This window comes from Genypterus blacodes, unplaced genomic scaffold (genome assembly GCF_046128005.1).
Source record: "Genypterus blacodes isolate CSIRO-AG114 ecotype Tasmania unplaced genomic scaffold, CSIRO-AGI_Gbla_v1 ptg000067l_1, whole genome shotgun sequence".
Lineage (NCBI taxonomy): Eukaryota > Metazoa > Chordata > Actinopteri > Ophidiiformes > Ophidiidae > Genypterus > Genypterus blacodes.
In genome coordinates, this window is record NW_027466879.1 from 14980664 (window position 1) to 14997711 (window position 17048).

The 17048-nt window shown below is 40.2% G+C and overlaps 1 protein-coding gene and 3 pseudogenes across 1 annotated transcript; all 4 read left to right on the forward strand.

The window, feature by feature from the left end:
- Nucleotides 1-509: 509 nt before the first annotated feature.
- Nucleotides 510-4020, forward strand: LOC143005026 (UDP-glucuronosyltransferase 2C1-like). Its single transcript, XM_076156260.1, has 3 exons — nt 510-600; nt 1068-2637; nt 2864-4020. The coding sequence occupies exons 2-3, from the start codon at nt 1068-1070 to the stop codon at nt 2911-2913; spliced, it is 1620 nt and encodes a 539-aa protein (XP_076012375.1). The 5' UTR covers nt 510-600; the 3' UTR covers nt 2914-4020.
- A 317-nt stretch (nt 4021-4337) lies between these two features.
- Nucleotides 4338-7352, forward strand: LOC143005029 (UDP-glucuronosyltransferase 2A2 pseudogene; annotated as a pseudogene).
- Nucleotides 4342-10198, forward strand: LOC143005027 (UDP-glucuronosyltransferase 2A3 pseudogene; annotated as a pseudogene).
- A 935-nt stretch (nt 10199-11133) lies between these two features.
- LOC143005028 (UDP-glucuronosyltransferase 2A1 pseudogene) lies at nt 11134-13840 on the forward strand (annotated as a pseudogene).
- The last annotated feature ends 3208 nt before the right edge of the window (nt 13841-17048 follow it).

The following is a 17048-nucleotide window of genomic DNA, read 5'->3' on the forward strand; positions in this document are numbered from 1 at the left end:
AAGTCTGCTGTGTAATGTTAAAGCTTACTGGAAGAACCAAAGCTTCAAAAAGAAGGTGGCTGTAAAGTTAGCAGCCACTGACACTATGCTGTGCTGCAATACCAAAGGTTATTACCAGGGACCCTTAAAGGTTACTCTTGCATTGGGAAAAATATACAATTCTACACGCAAATATCCATGACTCTTCTCACATGTGTTCCAAAAAAAAATAATTGAGCATTGAGTAACTGTATTTTAACTAGAAGAATGAGGGATTTATGGAATGTTTTGATAACAACTTCGTGTCAGTACACACTGAAGTTGCAAATCCGGCTTAGATGGTATGTGACAGATGAATTTGGAAGCAGTGTCTTAAATCACAAGACATTAATTCACAGTGTTCTGATAACCATTGGTCCAGATCCCAGCAATCAGTAACTTCTTTATCCAGGGCAAACAGAAAGAGTCAAGTAGTTGAGCTTTGACCCAGGGCCGTGAATTTGTTAGGCTCCTCCTTTGTTGCCAGAGTATAAGTACAAGCGTGCACAAACAATATCATAAAGAAGAGGAGGTTTTAATTTCACGCTTGTATCAGCGACGACAATCATACAGTATCCTACAGTAAGTTCATGTTTAGATAATAGTAGGCTAAAAGAACCAAACTTTGTGTTCAGCGACAGACTGCATGCAAATACAGACATAGCTGAGTCCTTTCATTTAAATCATTTTTATTGGATATTTACTTTAATTCTTTAGGTTTATAGTCTGATTTGAAAGCACCTTCTGTATATCATGTTCACATTAACCAGTACTAACAATAGATTTTATGTTGCCAAATTGTTTACTTGTAAGATAATTGTTTTGGTCAAAGTTTCCATTGAAGTGAAACGCTTACACTGAATTAAATATTAAAACCTTGGTTCTTAGGGCTGCTGCATTGCATCATGTTAAAGTATTCTGATATAATGTGGTTCATATTATATATAAATGAGTTTCAGCTTGATGTGTTCACGATTTTTGAAACTTTGTGAATCTTAAAGAGCTGCAGATTTCCTGTGTAAATTGATTGGACGCTGATTTATTTTCAGATGAAGCTGGGTTCTTTCTGCAGTTCCTTGCTGCTCCTCCTCATCATCCCCAAAGCTTGTCAAGGTGAAAACATCCTTGTCCTACCAAGTGAGGGGAGTCACTGGGTCAACATGGAAATTCTAATCCAAGCTTTGTACTCAAAAGGACACAATATAACTATTTTGCGCTCTAGTAAAAGCTGGTACATAAAGGAAAACTCTCATTACAAAACACTGACTGTTCCAATGGAAAAAGGCTTGAATGAAGATTACATTAAAAAAACTGTAAACTATGTAATTGAATTTGAAAGAGGGTCTCTCCCCTTGACAACAGTTCTTTACATGGCCTTTGAAATGTTGGACACATTAATTGAATTGCACACAATTTTTGCTGAGTTAGCAAAAGCATTGTTAGATGACAAAGAGTTGATGCAAAACATAAAGGACAGCAAATTTGATGTCATGATAGCAGATCCCTGCTGGGGAAGTGGAACCATTGTAGCCAAATATCTGAACCTTCCTTTGATATATAATGTCCGCTGGCTCCTTCTTGAAGAGGCTCACCTAGCTATCGCTCCTTCTCCGCTATCATATATCCCTGTAACAGGTTCTCACAGCACTGACAAGATGACCTTTGCTGAGAGAGTTAAAAATGTGTTTCTGTATGTTGCGACACGAATACAAACTACACTCATAATTAAGCAAACATACCAGAAAATATGTGACGAGTATCTTGAGCCAGGTACTGACTTTTACCAGTTAATGCAAGCAGCAGATCTGTGGCTCATGAGAGTCGACTTTGTGTTTGAGTTCCCCCGCCCCACAATGCCTAATGTGATCTACATGGGAGGGTTTCAGTGTAAACCTGCAAAACCTCTTCCTCAACACCTGGAGGAGTTTGTCCAGAGTTCTGGGGAACATGGAGTCATCATCATGTCTCTGGGGGCTTTTATTGGTGAGCTTCCACATGATTTAACTGATGAGATTGCTGCAGCTTTTGCCAGTTTACCTCAGAAAGTCATCTGGAGGTATAAAGGTGCCAGACCAGCAACTCTGGGCAACAACACTTTAATAGTGGACTGGATGCCACAGAATGACCTTTTAGGACATCCCAAGATCAAAATGTTTGTGGCTCATGGAGGAACAAATGGAGTTCAGGAGGCCCTTTATCATGGGGTTCCAGTTTTGGGTATACCTGTGTTTTTTGACCAACATGACAACCTGCTGCGTCTGACAGAGAGAGGAGGAGCTAAGATGTTAACGGTGGACATATTGGACAAAGACACCTTCCTCAAAGCCATACAGGAAGTCCTGCATGAGCCGTCTTACAGGACCAACATGCAAAAGCTCTCCAGACTGCACAGAGATCAGCCAATGCATCCCCTGGACCTCGCCATCTTCTGGATAGAGTTTGTCATGAGACACAAAGGAGCTGCTCACCTGAGAACAGAGTCCTACAAAATGCCTTGGTACTCCTACCACTCTGTCGATGTGATGCTGTTCTTGCTTGGGGTTGTGCTGCTCGTGTGTTTCACTGTCTTCATCCTTGTGAGGTGTTTGTACAGAACCATATGTAAACGGAAAGTGAAACGTGAGTAAATAACCATTCAAGAGATGTAGACTTTGTAATGTCAAAGTTTTGATGTTTGCAAACATAAGAACAGTGATTTTGAGATTTTAAAAGTTGAGCTGTATTTGATCTTTGTGGCCTTAATATTGTTGGCAAATGCATGTTTGAGAGAAATATCTAGAATGTAAATGTGTGAATGGGAATGTAACTGTGTTGTCTGTCTATGTGGGATTTTGCACTTTGATAGGCTGGCAACCTATGGATAATGTACCCTGCCTCTCATCCAATGACTGCTAAGATAGGCTCCAGCACCCCAGCAACCCTAAGAGGATAAGCGGCTATGGAGAATAAAGGAGAATGAATTACTTATCTTTGAAAGACATTCAGTGACCTTTAGTCAAATGAAAGGATCCATTCATTCAATTCATTCATTCATGAATCCAAAAAAAATGCTTTGAATTATTCACTGTGTTCCTAACTTTGGTTTGCTCTATTATTTCTCAAAAATTACACTTCATTCCTCAATTTTGGTGGCACGTTTGCAATCTGTGAATAATTACAGAGGGGTTTTGTCTATGCCTGCTCTCTATTAGGACCTATTTTCCCCAATGAACTTCAAACAGAACCAATGCTCAAAATCAATTCTGCATTGTTATGAGTTTGGGGATTTATTGATTCTTGCTCTGTACAGCTAGTACACAATATGTAATACTAAATATACAGTGTGTGTGCTTTGCAAGCGAAAGTTATCAATAGATCAAACTACCATCATGTCAGTAATTGTAAGGGTTATTTATACATTTAATCTGCAACAACATATTAGAGCACAGTGCATTTTGATTTTGTGATTTTGTGTTAGAGCTCACCATTGCAGACTGACTTTGTAATTTGATATACAAAGCATGAAGGACATGTCTGTACAGCCCAGAATCACACACGTCATTATAAACGGTTTTAAAGACCTATGAGGCAAACAGTTCCTCATGAAAATGGAAGAAACTGAATGAAATCGAAGAAACTGCAGAATGAGGCAATTTAAGGAGGTCCAACAAGGTCAGACTGATAGTTTCTAGAGTTTCTCTTTCTACTCAGTCCCAACTTGAATATTGATAATGTTGAGGAAATCCCAACTAGGAACCACTGTGAGACTAGACCCTGAGGAAACAGACACAGACACAAGAGCGAACAAGCAAACCCGACCCAGGACTTTCTTGCTGTGGTGCAACAATCCTAACTACCAAAGTGCTGCCAAAAGGCGAATCAGCAGGACCATTTATATTCAGTTGATGATAAAAGATAAGTTGATTTCAGTAATGATTTGGGAAATAGTTTTATTCAGATTTTGTCAGCTTGTATTGGTGAAAATAGTCGTGCTCATAACCTCAGTATATTGTTTTATAATTAAGCGAAGAATAAAAAACTTAATGTCATCATTTCCTTTTTTTTTTTACCATTTGTTTTCATTGAAGCAAACATTTTACATGACTGAGAACTGGACTGTTTCCAACTACTAAAAGAGAAATAAGAAAACCCAAAACAAAAATGAGCTACTTTGTGTTTGCTTTAGAAAAAAAAATGCACAAAACTCAATGATTGTTGACATATATATTGCTTTCCCCTTGGAAGAGACAGGGCTGTGAAGTGGAAACATTCAACAGAGGGGTGGAGCAAATGTCCTTGCCAGGAAGTGTTCCTTCAGCTTGTTTTTCAATCCCTGCACTTAGCCTGCAGCTCTGCATTGCCCTGCTTTGTTTCACTCCAGACAGATCTACAATACAAGCATGTAAACAGATTTCTGTTCAGGCAAAAAAGTAAGTGATCTTTTTCAGAGATAATATAAACTTCTGCACTTAATGTCTGCTTTTGTAGCCTTTGCAAACTAAACAATTTGGATGGATTTGTTCACTATGCAATCCGTGGGAATGATATGTGTTGTGTCGGGGAATATTGACTCTACTTATAGGCAAAATTTACTTGTAGTTGTTCAAAACAGTATTTATTGAGGAAGTGTAATCGTTGTCAAAGATTTTGCTGTTACTTTTGTACGTCATGTATGTGTCTTTGGATGACATGGTAACAGCTGTTTGCTTTTTTCAGTTGTTGGCTCCCTCTTCTGTGTCAGATTGCAGCAACTGCATTATTCTGAGCTGAACTTCAGACTTTAGGATGCTTTCATCTTGGGCTTTCATCCCCTCTCTTCTGACTATCATGTTTCAAACTTCCCACGGTGGGAAAATCCTGGTGTTCCCACATGATGGCAGTCACTGGGTGAACATGAGGGTGCTGCTTGAGGAGCTCCATGCAAGGGGCCACAGTGTGACGGTCATTCGGGCTTCAGACAGCTGGTACATCAATGACACCTCTCCCCTCTACAGTTCCGTGACAGTGAATTTTGCTGTAGGTGCGGATGAGGAATTCTTTCATCGGTTTGTCTCTGAGGTGATTAAAATTAAGCGCAAACAGAGATCTGCATGGGCCCGTTATGCTTTAGTCATGGAGTTAAAAAACAAGTTTTCGGAATATCACAAGAAAATCTGTGAGATGGTGATGTACATGTTTGAGGATAAAGCATTAATGCAGTCCTTTTGGGACGCCAAGTATGATGTGGTTTTGACGGACCCTGCCAATGGTGGAGGAGTAATGCTGGCTCACTACCTGGCATTGCCATTAGTGTTCAATGTCAGATGGACTGTTCATGGTGAGGCCCATTTTGCAATTGCACCCTCTCCACTTTCCTATGTCCCGTTTCCACCTGGAGAATTGTCTGATCAAATGACTTTTGTGGAGAGAGTCAATAACCTGATTTTTTACAACACGAGGATGCAGCTGTACAAACACACAGTTGGGCCTCACTATTCTGCACTGTGTGTTCGCTACTTTGGTCCAGATGTAGACTACTTCTCCCTGTTTCAAGCAGCTGATCTGTGGCTCATGAGAGTTGACTTTGTGTTTGAGTTCCCTCGCCCAACAATGCCTAATGTGATCTACATGGGAGGGTTTCAGTGTAAACCTGCAAAACCTCTTCCTCAACACTTGGAGGAGTTTGTACAGAGTTCTGGGGAACATGGATTTATCATCATGTCTTTGGGGACTTTGATTGCTGTCCTTCCCCAAGACTTAGCTGAAGAGATTGCTGCAACTTTTGCCAGATTACCTCAGAAAGTCATCTGGAGGTATAAAGGTGCCAGACCAGCAACTCTGGGCAACAACACTTTAATAGTTGACTGGATGCCACAGAATGACCTTTTGGGACATCCCAAGATCAAAGCTTATGTAGCACATGGAGGAACAAATGGCATTTTTGAAGCTATATATCACGGTGTTCCAATTATAGGCCTTCCTGTTGTGTTTGATCAAGCCGACAACCTCTATAGAATGGCAGCAAAGGGGGTTGCAAGGGTTGTGGACATATCTGAATTAGATAGGAGTACGTTTTGGACTATAATAACAGAGATCCTGCATGAGCCCTCGTACAGGACAAACATGCTGAGGCTCTCCAGACTGCACAGAGATCAGCCAATGAAGCCACTGGACCTCGCCATCTTCTGGATAGAGTTTGTCATGAGACACAAAGGAGCTGCTCACCTGAGAACAGAGTCCTACAAAATGCCTTGGTACTCCTACCACTCTGTAGATGTGATGCTGTTCTTGCTTGGAGTTATGCTGATTATTCTGGTGTCTTTTGCTGCTTTAATCAAGTGTTTGTGCTCTAAACTGTGTCTGAGAGCAAAACGTAAATGTGATTAACAATCTACAACAACAAACAATAAAATATGCTTTGTCTGTGTTCTTTCAGATAAAATATATTATTTGATTGGAATTAAATGGTGATTTGAAATGTTTTGCTAAATTAAAAGATTGACTGGCTGTTGAGAGCTGACTGATTTTTTGTATGCGACAAATAGCTGGAATAAACTTCCAGAATGCTTGAGACCAACAGACAAGAAAAGTGAATAAATGTAAATGTGACAAAAAAAGGTAAATTAAATAAATGCATCAGGGGGAATAAGCCTGCAATTAGTACCAATTTAAGTATTAAATTATTTGGAAAACGGGTGTCCTAGTTGTATTTCTCTAAAAAAGACCATTCTTTTAGCAATATTAGTTGATAGATTGCTTACACACTAGTTTGACCTAGTTTGACCTTATTTACCCATTTCCAAATGCCTGAAAAGTCTGAACGCCCATTGTCAATGTCATTTCAAGTATATAACTGTAATATACTAAAACCATATTAATTTGTTGAAAAAAACAGAACCCATTTCTATTTTATGTCAATAAAATATTGAAACAGGAAATTTAGTCATAGTACAAAAATAATGCTTGTTTATATTAAAAACTAGCATTTCTTTGCAATATTGGAGAGTCTTACAAAGCTTCAGATTGGTTGCAGTTGACATTTGAATAAATTGATTTGTCTGAGGGGATAGATGTATGTATTAACAAAAGCACTGCATCTTGCTTCAGTTTGGGTATTTATAAAGTCTGCATAGCAAAACACCATGCAGCAGGATGGTAGATTGTGGGATTGAACTCTAAGATTGAACTCCCTCCCAGACCACCTGAGGGCACCACAAACGACTGCCTCATTTAAGAAAGGCCTGAAAACCTTTATTTTTAAACAAGCATTTTTTTAACACAATGTGTCATAGTGCTCTTGTTTTTAAACCTGTTTTAATTTTGCTGTACTCTGTAGCACTTTGGGATTGTTTCTAACTATGAAACGTGCTCTACAAATAAAATGTATTATTATTATTATTATTATTATTATTAATAAAATCTGTAATGTAAACAGATGTCTGTTCCTTTTCTCAAACCAATCAACATTATTTACAAAGGAAAACAGTTTTTCCATCATTAATTAGTTCATCATTTTAGGTTATATTAACAACATGTACTCCCCTCTGTCCTGCTTTCTTATCTCCTGGGAGTTTAAAACGATAAAAGCAGTGTCAAAGTCCTAGTGAGGTCTGAACTGAGCAGTGCCAGAGACAGCTCTCTGGTGAATCAGATTTACTTCACTGCAAGACAATTGGGTGGACAACAAAGTAAGGTAGCCTTGTCATTCATTATTTTACTAATGGCTGAAATGGCTAAAGCTGAGTCTGAAGTCAAATCTTAAGTGTGATGGGGTGAGTGGCGAAATATGGCAGTTTAGTTTAGAGGCTCCAAGCAACTGTGCATGATTTAACTCAAAAGCTGTATTATATACCGCTGACCTTTAAAATAGTAGTGAATGGAGGCTGTCATTGCACAGGTAACAACATTGAGATGCCCTGTGGGACTGTATAGTTTATGGCCACTTAATTACTCTGGTTTTGTCACTTGTTTAATATTTTCTGTTATTCTGCTCCACCTCATAGTTTGCTAGTCGCTTTAGTGATTTCCCTGTTTTACCCTGAGATGTTCTTGCTGCTGTATTTGTTATTCCCTTTCCAGTAGCCTTGTGCTTGTATTTTAGTTGTTCCCTTTTTTCCCCCACATGTTTCCCTTGTTATGTTGAGTCTTCCTTTACTTGCATCTGTGGTTTACTTGATCAGTTACATAGTGAGTGTTCCATCATTAAGACTTTCTCTCTGTAATCTCTGTGTGGCGGGCATCTTGAGTCCTCCTCCCTTGCTCAATATCTATCTTCCTCACCTCTGTCTCCCCCCTCCCGTCTAGCTTCATTAAGAGTAGATTGGAATGAATCATTCAAAAGAAGAAAAAGAAACAATAAAAAAAGGTTAAATACATTCATACAAAAACGTCATCAATAGAGGTGGTTAATGAGAACATTCACCAACTTCTTTCAAACGCCATCATACATCTGCCAATATTTCAGGTGTTTGGAAGAATGTGCTTTGTTTCACAGTCTATGGGAATGACCAAATATCCAAATCTTCTGGAAGGGTGTTGTAAAATGGCAGGCCACGTTTTGTGTGCTTGGAATATGTAGATAGTTTGACTTACTTACTGATGGTGCTCTTATCTCTTTCCCTTTGCTTTAGAATTAAAGAAAATGCATCAGCTTCTGGTCTGGATCGCTATCTACATCTTCTGTCCGGTCCACCATGTTGATGGCGGGAAAGTGCTTGTTTTTCCACTGGACGGGAGCAGCTGGGTGCACATGAAAGTTATACTTGAAGAACTTCATTCTAGAGGCCATCAGATTTCTATTATTCGGGCACCGGACAGCTGGTACATCGAGGAAACTTCCCAATTCTATACTTCAATTACACTCAAAGTGCAGTCTGGTTTAGATGAAGACTTTGTAAAAGAGTCTGTGGCCAGACTCATCAAAATCCGAAGCCAAGGACAATCCATCTGGGCACGTTTAAAATTGCAATTTGAACAAGCACAATTTGCCTCTGCGCTGAACGAAAAAACATGCCAAATGATTGAACACATTTTCGAAAACCAAGATCTGGTGACGTCTCTACGTAATGCAAAATATGACCTCGTCCTGACAGACCCTGGTTTACCAGCAGGAGTTCTGCTTGCCCACTACCTCAGTTTGCCTCTCGTTTTCATTGTGAGATGGACGACTCACGGGGAAGGCCATTTTGCAATTGCACCCACTCCTCTCTCTTATGTTCCAGTGCCTTGGACAGAGCTGACAGATAAAATGAACTTTTTTGAAAGAGTTACTAATGTTTTGGTTCATGGCTTTTCACAATATACAATCACACAGTTTGTCACTCCACATTATGCTGGCTTGATTGACAAGTATTTGGGTCCAGATGTAGACTACTTCTCCCTGTTTCAAGCAGCAGATCTGTGGCTCATGAGAGTTGACTTTGTTTTTGAGTTCCCTCGCCCCACAATGCCTAATGTGATCTATGTGGCAGGGTTTCAGTGTAAACCTGCAAAACCTCTTCCTCAACACTTGGAGGAGTTTGTCCAGAGTTCTGGGGAACACGGAGTCATCATCATGTCCCTGGGGACTTTGATTGCTGTCCTTCCCCATAATTTTGCTGATGAGATTGCTGCAGCGTTTGCCAGATTACCTCAGAAAGTCATCTGGAGATATAAAGGTGCCAGACCAGCAACTCTGGGCAACAACACTTTACTAGTGGACTGGATGCCACAGAATGACCTTTTAGGACATCCCAAAATCAAAGCCTTTGTAGCACATGGAGGTACAAATGGAGTTCAAGAGGCTATATATCACGGTGTTCCAATCATAGCATTACCACTGATTTTTGATCAACATGATAATATCTTTAAAATGAAAGTAAGAGGAGCAGCAAAGGCAATTGACATCTTTTCTATGAATCAAGACATCTTCTTCCAAGGCATTCAAGAAGTCTTGCATGAGCCCTCGTACAGGACCAACATGCAGAGGCTCTCCAGACTGCAAAGAGATCAGCCAATGAAGCCACTGAACCACGCCATCTTCTGGATAGAGTTTGTCATGAGACACAAAGGAGCTGCTCACCTGAGAACAGAGTCCTACAAAATGCCTTGGTACTCCTACCACTCTGTAGATGTGATGCTGTTCTTGCTTGGAGTTATGCTGATCATTCTCATGTCTTTTGCTGCTTTAATCAAGTGTTTGTGCTCTAAACTGTGTCTGAGAGCAAAACGTAAACGTGAGTAACAATCTACAACAACAAATAACAACAATAAAAAGAAAAATGCTTGGGCTATGGAATATGTTGAAGTCGCTTGATTGTAAATAACTGTATGAATGAAATGCTAAGTGGTGACTGAAATAAGATATATTACTTTTATTTGCAGGCTTGATAATTTTATAATATATTGGATTAAAAATATTTCATACATGATTTTAGACCTCAAGTTGGCACACAGGTAAAGCAGTGAGAATATCCGTTCAATGTAAATAACTGTTAACTAGGCTTAGACTGGTAGGGAATCATAAATTCCAGTATTACATGTAATTGCTCTAGATAGTGTTCTTCTGAAAGTTTCATAGCAATAATATTATGATACCTAATGTTACATTACCTTTTATTTAACCACACGTGTTACATGGGCCACCAGCACGCTTGGGTTAGCTGCTTGAGATCAGTCAGTCAGCAGGGGATCGGAGAACTGTGTAGGAGGGGTCACTCTACTGCACACACACACACACACAGACACACACACACACACACACAGATACCGAGTTGACACTCAGGATAACTTTTCAACCCCTGACTATACCATTGCATATTTTTTTTCTTTTTCCCTCTGCAAAATTTATGGTGGTCCAGACCTAGCTGACCTCATGGCTGGTTACAGCCCCGGTTGGTGGGTGAAAGCCACTGCACCACGCCCTCTACTGGATAGAAATTGTCACAAGACAAAAAGGAGCCGCTCTCCTAAGGACAAAGTCCTACTAAATGCCTTGGTTTTCCTGCCACTCTGTAGATGTCAAATTATTTTTGATAACAGTATCACTTCTTTTTTTTTGTTTCTGCTGTGTTCGTGAAGTCTTGTTTATCTAAGTGTTGTACTCCCCTTTGTATTGCTTTCTTATCGTCAAATGGTTTAAAACAATAAAAGCAGAGTCAAAGTCCTCCTGAGTTCTGAACTTAGCAGTGGCAGTGACTCAGCACTTCTCCAGCTCTCTGGTGAATAAGATTTACTTTGCTGCAAGTCAACTGAGAGGACGACCAAATAAGGTAGCCTTCTTGTTTATTGTTCATTTATCACTTTACTAATGGAGATGCTGAGCCTAGAGTTAAATCTACAGTACATAACTTTGTCTTAATTTAAACTGACATGTGGAAACTTGTTATGGTGCTGTCGGGTGTAGGTTACAGGTTGCGTGCCAATGTTTGCTTACTAAACATGTTACAGGAGTTCAAGAGCATATGGACAAGTTATGTAACCCATCATAGCTCTTTTTAGATCAGTAATTATAAAACATGTTTTTAAAAGACAGCAAGGTAATTTGAGTGTTAATTTAACCTCTCTAAGAAAACAAATTGTTTAAATAAACTACAAAGGTATGTTGATAGTGTTCTTTTCTTGTTCCTTTTGCTTTAGAATTATAGAAAATGCATCAGCTTCTGGTCTGGATCGCTATCTACATCTTCTGTCCGGTCCACCATGTTGATGGCGGGAAAGTGCTTGTTTTTCCACTGGATGGGAGCCACTGGGTGAACATGAAAGTTATTATTGAAGATCTTCATTCTAGGGGACACCAGATTTCTGTTATACGGGCATCAGACAGCTGGTACATCAAGGAAACTTCCCAATTCTATACTTCAATTACACTCAATGTGCCGTCAGGTTTTGATGAAGATTTCATAAAAGAGTTTGTGAACAGACTCATGGAAATTCAGAGGGAAGGAAAATCGATCTGGGCACGTTTGAAATTGGAATTTGAACAAGCACAACTATCCTCTGGGATGAGTAAAAAAATATGCCAAATGATTGAACACATTTTTGAAAACCAAGATCTGGTGACGTCTCTACATAATGCAAAATATGACCTCGTCCTGACAGACCCTGCTATCCCAGCTGGTGTTATACTTGCCCACTACCTCAGTTTGCCTCTTGTTTTCAATGTGAGATGGACCAGTCATGGGGAAGGCCATTTTGCAATTGCACCCTCTCCTCTTTCTTACGTTCCAATGCTTGGGGCACAGCTCTCAGATAAAATGAACTTTTTTGAAAGAGTTACTAATGTTTTGGTTTATGGCCTTTCTGAATTTCTAATCGCACAGTTTCTCTCACCACATTATGCTGGCTTGATTGACAAATATTTGGGTCCAGATGTAGACTACTTCTCCCTGTTTCAAGCAGCTGATCTGTGGCTCATGAGAGTTGACTTTGTGTTTGAGTTCCCTCGCCCCACAATGCCTAATGTGATCTACATGGGAGGGTTTCATTGCAAGCCTGCAAAACCTCTTCCTCAACACTTGGAGGAGTTTGTCCAGAGTTCTGGGGAACATGGAGTCATCATCATGTCCCTGGGGACTTTGATTGCTGAACTTCCCCAAGATTTAGCTGAAGAGATTGCTGCAGCTTTTGCCAGTTTACCTCAGAAAGTCATCTGGAGGTATAAAGGTGCCAGACCAGCAACTCTGGGCAACAACACTTTACTAGTTGACTGGATGCCACAGAATGACCTTTTGGGACATCCCAAGATCAAAGCCTTTGTAGCACATGGAGGTACAAATGGAGTTCAAGAGGCTATGTATCATGGAGTTCCAATAGTAGGACTCCCACTGATTTTTGATCAACATGATAATATCTTTAAAATGAAAGTAAGAGGAGCAGCAAAGGCAATTGACATCTCTTCTATGAATCAAGACATCTTCTTCCAAGGCATTCAAGAAGTCCTGCATGAGCCCTCGTACAGGACCAACATGCAGAGGCTCTCCAGACTGCACAGAGATCAGCCAATGAAGCCACTGGACCTCGCCATCTTCTGGATAGAGTTTGTCATGAGACACAAAGGAGCTGCTCACCTGAGAACAGAGTCCTACAAAATGTCTTGGTACTCCTACCACTCTGTAGATGTGATGCTGTTCTTGCTTGGAGTAATGCTGATCATTCTCATGTCTTTTGCTGCTTTGATGAAGTGTTTGTGCTCTAAAATGTGTCTGAGAGCAAAACCTAAACGTGAGTAACAATCTACAACAACAAATGATAAAATATGCTTCGGCTTTGTTCTCTGGAAAATATGTGGAAGAGTTGTTTGATTGGAAATAACTGTTTATCAAAAAATGTTAACCCGTGATTGATAAAAGAAATTATAAACTGGCTGTTGAGATCCGATTTCTTTTTGCAATGACCTTAACAATGATCATGTGTCTGAATACAATAACAGAACAGGTATATGTAAGGCTGGTCATATTGACACTGTTCTAAACATACTTTTATTTGCATTTGCGAGGTTTAGAGCTAGATTTAAAAGCAGGGTTACAGCAAATACCATCATGTTTTCCATCCCGTGTTTCAGAGAGATAGAGAGAGATAGAGAATGTAGTGCTCTCATAGTTTTTGTTGTCTTGAAGCTAATAACCAAGCAACAAAAAATACGATTACACAGTGGAGTACTAGAGTTATTACCCAATTACATTATAAAAAGTTATTATGTAAACTGATTTTTCAAATAACATAGCAGAATGTTTGTGACGAATACTTTGAACCAGTAATCACACACTGGCCCTAGAGAGATGTATTTGTTTCTAAGTTCACAGTTTGTAAAATATTGCAGCTGTTGGTCACATCTGCAGGTGTCTGTATGGAATTGTGTGCATGAACTTCCAGCTGTTATAAAAGATTTGATCAAATATTTCAAGAAAAAAATGTGTTTTATTTATTTTTCCAGCATTTTTATACAGCATATAAAGTTGCATGATTTAGATACTCCCAAGTGATAACTATAAAACGATAGAGCGATAGAGAAATTCAAATTCAGACTGAAGCTTGAGACATCCCTGAGGGTTTAAATAAATACATTCCTTTATTGCAAAAAGATAAAAAACATACTGAAAATACTGTCACATGTTGACAGTACTACATTTGACTGGTGGCATGGTACAAATCATAAATGATTTTATGAATGATTGTACACCTCTAGCTGGCACACAGTAATGCAGTGGGAGTATCTAATCATCGTGTATGATAACTGTTGACTAAATACACTGATAGGGAACACTAACTTCCAGTACTTAATGGATCATCTACAACAATCAGGACACATGTGCTTACCAAGAGTCAACTAAGCCAACCCTAATTTATTGAAAATGATATTACACTTTGCTTTTGAACATTTGTAATCATCTTCGTGCAAATCTCCAAAGCTGTAGCAGTCAATTAGCAGTAGCTGCCGGGTGAATCCTGTCACAAGAGGTATTTAGGATTTTCCCTTAATTCAATATGGCTAATACAACAGGAGGCACAAATGATAGGTCATAGAATACATTAAGAAGGGTTTCATAGCATATGTTCAGATATTAAGGGGAAAGTATCTTAAGTCAGCACTTAATTACAATGGTTTTGAAAACTTGTGACAAAGTTTGTGAGGGTATTTACAAAGGGTTCCTGCCAGCAGGGCAGGTGGTGTGGGTGACGCGAGACGTCTCAGGATGTCCTGCTCACCCTGAGCACGGTCAGCTCTGCAACATCTGCATCCTGAATCTCCACCTCTTGGTGGCAGCTTTCTCGTATTACATACACTATGAGACCCACACAGATGAATATGAGGAGGATTATGCCTAAAACCTGAGACACAGAAGAAAAAAGCACAGTTTAGTTAAGTAAATATCAATACAAAAATGTGAATGATGTTTTATCAAGGCTGTCTATCAATGCTGCTATAGTAATTTACAAAGCCAGGAGTTTGGGTCAGTGTGTAAATTAAGTGTGAGGTGTCCTAAGGCTATTTATCATATACCTTTACTATACAAAATAATAATCAGCTTACCTGTGAAAAAACAAATAGCTGCTGTGAGCGGACCATCAGTTCTTGCGGGGTGATATCTCCTTCACTTAAAGGCTCGCACCATTTCTGTGGGGCTGCTTTGTCAACTAGTACAAATCTGCCCTTCCAGTCTGTCATAGCACAAGCAAAGTACTGGCCATCCAGGAACAACAAAATCAGCCACACGATCGCGGGAACAAAACTGGACAGAGAGATCGGCTTCCTGCACCACGTGTCACATCTGCATCCTTGGATGATCAGCATCAGGGTAAAAGCCATGACAGCGGGAATGATGAAGAAAGCTGAAGAAAATGCTCCGTTCCATGTAGGGTTGCAAGGACACTCAAACTCCAGCTCCACCAGCTTCTCTAGTCCCATGAGGATAAAGCCAAAAGCCACATTTGATACCACAGGACTGTTGCTAAGTTCATTTTTCAGCCTGGTAAGCCATTGTTGTCTACTTTCCATAATAGATTGACCAAAAAATGAAGACAATTGCTGTAAAAAGCCCCCAAAAGGCAGCACCGTTGTAAACACATTGGCAACAGGTAAGTGATGCGTAATTAATGCATCCAGTGGTAGGTCTTCCCCCTGGGGCAAAATGCCACACTTCCACTCTCATTGGTTTTGAACAAAGGAGGGTGTGTCATCTGCTCTGACCTTTCTCTCGCTGATTGGGCTGCGAGAGCTTTCAGGTGGGGTTACTTTTTAAATGTGGTCGCCCTTGGGTGAACTGGAGGGAGGGCTGCGAAGTGGAGGGAAGTTTGTTCTGTTGCTGACCACAGGCTGAGCTTTTGCAACCATCCACCGTAAAAGCACACGCGGGGGAGGGGGGGTAGGCATGTGTTAGAGAACACTGCAAGGGTCTGACACACATTTTAGAATGGACTTTCTATTAAAAAAAAGACAAAGTAAAAAAACTGCAATTAAACGCATTTCAGCTTAGTTTGTCTTTATCGCACAAAAATGTAATGAATGTGTCAAGTGGTCAGGTTTTAATGATGCATTTGTAACTCAGTAACTCTGCAAATCAGGTCTATACTGAATCTTTCCAGTGTACCTTTACCAACCACATGAGGGCACCCATGTACCAGCACAGATCAGGAGGATTACAAGAGGCCATATTGGACTTTGGATGTGGTAGATTCAGACCACTGATGTGATGACATAATTTATAAATGACCTCGGTGAGCTTAGAGATTCACCAATAATCTCCCCATATTAGAACCGGACACGCAGAGGGGGGCAGAGAGATCAAGGATTTACCTGCAATCAAATATTCTTGCAAAGATGTAACTGATGAAAGCAGCAGCTGTACTGTTCTTGTTCCAATTGAATGACACAGTGACATTTGTAAACAGGATTCCGAATTCAGGAATGCATTAGTTTGTGACACGTCTGTCTTAGGTACCGATGACTGATGATGAATTACAATGGAATTACTGGAGGTCAAGTAAATATATGTGAGCATGATGAACATTCTCCAAATGCCATTAGACTTGCAGGTGTCAAATAATGAAGACGTAAAATAGGAGACGTTGAAATTGAGAAATGGGAGAGAGATTATCTATATGTCATAAAAACTAACCCCAACGTGTGTGGGGGAGAGAGAGAGAGAGAGAGAGAGAGAGAGAGAGAGAGAGAGAGAGAGAGAGAGAGAGAGAGAGAGAGAGAGAGAGAGAGAGAGAGAGAGAGAGAGAGAGAGAGAGAGAGAGAGAGCATCTGTGTCCTATGCGTGCACAGGGCAGGCGCAGCTCGTCGTTCCCCGCTGCCATTACCATTACCAACATCATCTGTTTTATGCCGTGTATTTAAAAGAACAGACCGCCGCCGGTGTCAGGCTCGTGTTCGGGTCGCATCCCCATAACCTCCCTGGATAATTCGCGCACTTTTAATTTTAATCGTCGGACTGGCTGCTTTAGTGCACATGCGCATCGATCTGCGCATCTTTGAATCTTCACAACTACGCCGTGGACAATCTCTCTGACATCCCGGAGACCTCTCTCTCTCTCTCGCTCTCCCTCTCTCTCTCTATCTCTCTCTCCCCCCTCTCTCTCCCTCTTCC